The sequence below is a fragment of the Protobothrops mucrosquamatus genome, unplaced genomic scaffold (genome assembly GCF_001527695.2).
Source record: "Protobothrops mucrosquamatus isolate PMUCROS unplaced genomic scaffold, P.Mucros_1.0 scaffold3803, whole genome shotgun sequence".
NCBI classification, from domain to species: domain Eukaryota; kingdom Metazoa; phylum Chordata; class Lepidosauria; order Squamata; family Viperidae; genus Protobothrops; species Protobothrops mucrosquamatus.
In genome coordinates, this window is record NW_015389756.1 from 44,178 (window position 1) to 49,546 (window position 5,369).

Below are 5,369 nucleotides of genomic sequence, written 5' to 3' on the forward strand. Positions count from 1 at the left end.
AGGGGAGACCGTTTGGCAGGGGGTCAGGATTGGGCCCCTCAAAGGCCAGTTCAGAGGTTCTCCCCAGATCAGGGTCAGGTGCCCCCGATTCCCTGAACTGGGTTCTGCCCACATGGGGCTTCCGTGCAAGGCCAGCTGAGAAAGAGTCAGTCCAGAGTTGGCACAGGGGGCAGTCAGTTTGTGATTTGTGACAGTGGGCACTCCCCCCCTGCTCTCTATCCAGCTCCCCCCCTAATGCAGCAAGGGGGCTTTTCTGCTGCTGGTAACAGGCTAGCATGCCCAGGGACGCTTCTGTGCCAGGAGAGGGGGAGAGAGCCAGGGGCCAGCCACTCTTCCCTGCCCAAAGAGTGGGCAGAACCAAATCACTGCTCTTGAAAACAGCCTGTGGTGGGGGGGGGAGAGAGGGGAGAGGTTGGGAAAGCCTGAGAAAAGGGGGAGGGTCCATGGGGGGAGGAGCCTTCCTCCCTTCAAGATCCCCTTTCAGCCAGTGCCTCTACCCAGAGGAAGAGAGAGCGGAGCAGAGGGGAACCAGAGCTATTTAAGGAAAAGGGGAATCCGCTGCCACCCAGCTGCCCGCTTGGCCCTCTCACGCCAGGCACAATGGGCAAAGGGGTGAGTATCTTGGGGCAGGAAGGCCAGGCAGCAGTGGAGTGGTTGGGCAGACCAGTGGCACAGACCTGGTGCCCAGCCAAAAGGAAAAAAAGGGCTCCAGGCTGGGCCAGTGGGTGCAGCCGGGGGCCTGGACTGGAGTGGCCCCAAAACTCCCCTCTCTTCTTTGGAAGCCCCCCTGAGAATCCCGGCCGCTCCTTCCAAACCCCTCTGCCCGCTGGTGTAGTCAGAGGTCACCAACTCAACTGGCAGGAAAGTCCGGCTGACCGTCTCCGACAGGGCCAGGGTGGCAGAGATGCCAGCTGGAGGCATGAGTGACACTGGCTGTTGGACTCTCGTCCCTTGGCTTCGCCGCCCACCGGGGTCTCTGCTGAAGTCCCAGGGCCAGAGCTTTAGCAGTTTTGGGGGGTGACGTTTGAAGCCTTTCGAGAGCACTTGGGGGGTCTGTGGCAGCATCCCCACCCTCCAGTCCGGGCCCACTGGAAGCCCATTTCCCGGTCTGCACGTGGGCACAGGTCCTTGGGCCAGAAAGCGCGAAGGGCGATCCTTTTAGAGACCGGGGGGGGAGAGAAAGGGGTGACTGTGGCATGGATAGGGGGTGTTGGCCCTCTCCTCTTTGGATCGGAATCAGTGGGGAGTCAGCCGTGCCTTCAGAGGCCCTGTGGAAGATTAAAGCAGGACCGAATCTGGATGACTGGGGGTGGGGGGGGGGGAGGGCTTAATTTCGAGCACTGCGATGGGGAGATTTTGAAAGCTTTGATCTTTTGAAAACTGGACCCAGATTTTCTTCCCAAGCATTTTTTCCGAGACCCAGTTTCAGAATTAAACCCCTTTTCCTTGCATTGGGCAAAGCCCCCCCCCCCCGAGATCCGCAGGGGAGGTAGAGAAAGGATCTTTGGCTCTGAAAGATTGCAAACACCCCCCCCCCAATATTGATGCACAGTTCTAGCCCCCACCTGGGAAGGTGCAGAGCTGGAGCAGGTGCAGAAAAGGAGCCCGGAAAGAGCAAAGCAACCCTGGAGAAAGTTTGGGATTTTTCCGCCTCCGGGGGGGGAGGAGGATGCGGGAGGGGCTCTGCTGGGACAGGAATGTCAGAAAGCCTTTGCTCCCCCCCCATGATGCTGGAATGCCCCCCCCTGGAGTGGACGGCTTTAGCAGAGAGGGGGGCAAGTTCACAGCACGTACCTCCGCCTAGAAGGGCCTCCAAATGCCCAGAGGCAGCGGCGTCTCCCTGCTGTTGGAACTGGGGGGGGGGTCTCGGTGGGTAGACCTGGGTACTGCCTCAGAGGAGGAAGGGGTGCACCTGCTCCCATGTTTGGCAACACAGGGCGGGGGGCATCGGGTTTCCGCCTCCGGATGCAGTTCCCGGCCCATCCGGTGGGTCCTTTGGGGCCAGAAACACCAGGACGATAAAAGTCCCATCGGGGGGGGTCGCCAAGCAAAGCAAATTGTTCTGTGGTAAGGCTGGCAGAAAAGAGGGACGCCCAAGTGCCAGGGCGGGCGCATCTCAGGCGCAGCGAAGGGGCATCCAGTCCTGACCCCTGGCACAGACCCCTGGGTGCAGCTGGAGATTCAAGGAAAGGGTGCCCAAGTGGGGCTTCTGAGCCCCCACGGATTCGGCGCCCCCAGAGGTGAGCCAAGTTGCCACCCCAAGGCAGGCAGGCAGGCGGGACGGAGGGAGGGTGGGACCCCCGAGGTCTGTGTCCCACCTGCTCCTGGCCTAGCTTGTCAACGGCATCTCCCCCTCCCAGACCGGGCGAGAGTCGGCGCCCCCGGGCCCCACGGCCGAGAATGGCGGAGGGAAGAAGAAGCAGAAGGAGAAAGAGCTGGACGAGCTGAAGAAGGAAGTGAACCTGGTAAGGCCTCCATCGCTCAGGCTTCAGACGAGAGCTTCTGGGGGCGACGGACGGTCCCTCTGCTTGCAGGGGGAGTCTGGGGGTGCCCGTCCTCGCTGAGGCTCTCCGGGGCTTCTCTCTTTCACCAGGACGACCACAAACTCTCTCTGGACGAGATCAGCCGGAAGTACCAGGTGGATCTCTCCAAGGTGAGTCCCCTCCAGCTGCCTCTCGGCTCCCCACCCACTTTCCTGCTCCAGGGGCTCCTTGGAACCACACACACACCCCAGGACATTTGCCGTGTGGGCCAGAGCAAACTGGGACCTCAGAGGGCCTGGGTCCCTCCCCCCCCCACTAAATCCCAGGAGGGGAATCGGAAAAACCATTTTGGCTGTAACGGAGCTGCAGCCCTGTGGAGGCTTCGTCCACTGAGGGAGGGGGGGGATCCTTCTCCTACAGTTTCCTGGCTTATTAAAAACGTATCGGCGTTAACCTGCATGAATTAAATAGTTAAACCATGTATTATTTCACTAGGTGATTTTTCGTTGTGCTTCACATGAACTCTGTCTGTTTTGTCTTGTGCCTAATGACTGAACTCCAACCCCCCCCCCATGGTCTTTGGCTTTACCCCAACCTTTCTCTGTCTCCCCCCCCCCCCGTGAATTCACCCCTTGCTCCGCCGCTCTCTTGACCTCCTCCTGGCCATGGCAGGGCTTGACCAACACCCGGGCAGCCGAGATCCTGGCCCAGGACGGCCCCAACGCCCTCACCCCGCCGCCCACCACCCCGGAGTGGGTCAAGTTCTGCCGCCAGCTGTTTGGGGGGTTCTCCATCCTCCTGTGGATCGGGGCCCTTCTCTGCTTCCTGGCCTACAGCATCCAGGCGGTCATGGAGGAGGAGCCGGCCAACGACAACGTGAGTTCCCAGGCGCCAGCGAGCGCCCAGCATGGGGGGCTTCCCTGGGCACTTTCCCGTGCGCCTGGGGGGGGCTGGGAGGGGGCTGCTCCAAAGGGGAGTTGTAAGGGGAGAGGCTGCCCCAGATGAACACCCTGAAGGGCAGCTGAGCGGAGTGGAACAGGCTGAATTTGCACGCAGGACCGGGGAGGGCGAAGCTGGCAGGTCCAATGCCTCACTGGACACACTGGGCGAGGGGGGGGGGACAAGCAGGGAATAGGGGGGGGGAGGCAGCAAAGGGCTGCAAAGGCTCCAGGCTCTACTAGCTGTCTGACCCTCAAAGGTTTTCGTACTTGGAAACTATTCAGCCTCTCCACAAACAAAACAGCAACTCCCTCTGAGCTGGGGAGGGGGGCAGCGGGACCAGGCTGTTTCTTCCCTGCACCCCCCCCCCCGCTTGGAAAACAGCTGCTAAAATAGCTGAAGGCTCTTTCAGGGGCAGGTGGGGCTGTGGGAACAGACCGTCCGAACCGAGGGGACAACTCAGGAGCAGTTGAGAAAAAGAGCAGAGAATCCCACCGGGATCCAGCTCAAAGCCAAACCAGGAGAAAAGGCAGCCAGACGGAGGAGCCTCACACCGGCCCCTCCCTCACTGCAGCCCCAAGGAGCAGCATTTGTCTCTCCCCCCCCCCCGAAGGCCGGACTTCCTAAGGCCTTGTATTTTTTAATCTTCTCGTGGTTTTTTTCCTCCAAAAATGGCTTTTAACAACTGCATGTATTTGGGAACATGGTTAGGATTGCAGCGCGACAAACAAACTTTGGTGCGCTCAGCGCTGGGCCGGCCAATCCCTCCGCAGAGGCTGAGAAAGGACAGCAGGGGGGGGGCAGAGTCTTCCTTTGAGGGGGGGTTTCTCTCATTTTCAATCAGGTTTTGCTCCTGGGGCAAAGAACTGGTGCTGAGAACTGGGGGTGGGGGTCAGAGTGGAAAGTGGGGGTAGGGGGGCACCGACGAAAGAGCCCCTCTCAGCCAAAGGCAGGACTGTCTGTCCTGGACCTGCAGGAGAGAGTTTCATTCCTTTGAGGCAGACATTCCTTTCTGGGGAGGGGGGGAGAGAGACCCTCTTTAAGAGCCACTAGACAGCAAATCAATTCCAGCGAGGATCAGAAGCTAAGTCAGCCTCCTGCTCCTTCACAAACGTCTCTTTTTGAAAAGGAGAACACACAAACACACACACACACCTGGGAAGGCTTCCCTGAACCAGTTTTTCATAGGGGAAAGAAAGAATGAACCATGACGGTCAAACCACTTTGCTTTAGGAGTCTGTCTGACCCATTTCTGTAAATAAAAGCCCAGAAGACGGGCAGAGGGTTGCAGCCTGGGGGCTGCAGAAAAAGAGGGAGCAAGGTCTTCCCTGAGACTGACCATTCCCCCCCCCCCGACTCTGGCAGGTCAAGGGGAAAAGAGCTGGATCACCCACACAGCCAGGGAGTATCACATGACTCACTCTGGGTGACCTATCAGGGCGAAGGAGGGCTTGTCCACTTGGTTTATTGGTCCAACGCAAGGATGAACAAAAAAGGACCTTCAGGTGTGCGGCTGCACTACAGTTCCCAGCATCCCTCAGTGTTGACCATGCCAGCCGAGGAAGATGTGATAGGACCTCAATAAGACTTAGGAGAAAAACACACACACACACACACACACACACACACACACACACACTGCTCTTTCCTGGTTCACTGCCACTATCATTTCTGAAGGAAACTGATCAAGGAGAGAAGCAACCTAGAACTAAGGAGAAACTTCCTGACAGTTGGAACAATTAACCAGGGGAACAACCTGCCTCCAGAAGTGGTGAATGCTCCAACACTGGAAGTTTTTAAGAAGAGACTGGACAGCCATTTGTCTGAAATGGTATAGGGTTTCCTGCCTGAGCAGGGGGTTGGACTAGATGACCTCCAAGGTCCCTTCCAACTTTTTATTATTATTATTATTATTATTATTATTATTATTATTATTATTATTATTAT

General features: G+C 58.0%; 1 protein-coding gene across 1 annotated transcript in view; it reads left to right on the forward strand.

Annotated features, from left to right (window-relative positions):
• Window positions 1-513: 513 nt before the first annotated feature.
• Window positions 514-5,369, forward strand: part of LOC107298220 (sodium/potassium-transporting ATPase subunit alpha-2) — an 11,028-nt gene continuing 6,172 nt past the window's right edge. Inside the window, exons 1-5 of the mRNA XM_015827594.1 lie at window positions 514-612; window positions 2,361-2,465; window positions 2,594-2,653; window positions 3,156-3,388; window positions 4,229-4,271. Of these exons, the coding sequence (XP_015683080.1) occupies window positions 601-612; window positions 2,361-2,465; window positions 2,594-2,653; window positions 3,156-3,388; window positions 4,229-4,271 (453 nt within the window). The 5' untranslated portion in view covers window positions 514-600. The remainder of the gene's footprint in view (window positions 613-2,360; window positions 2,466-2,593; window positions 2,654-3,155; window positions 3,389-4,228; window positions 4,272-5,369) is intronic.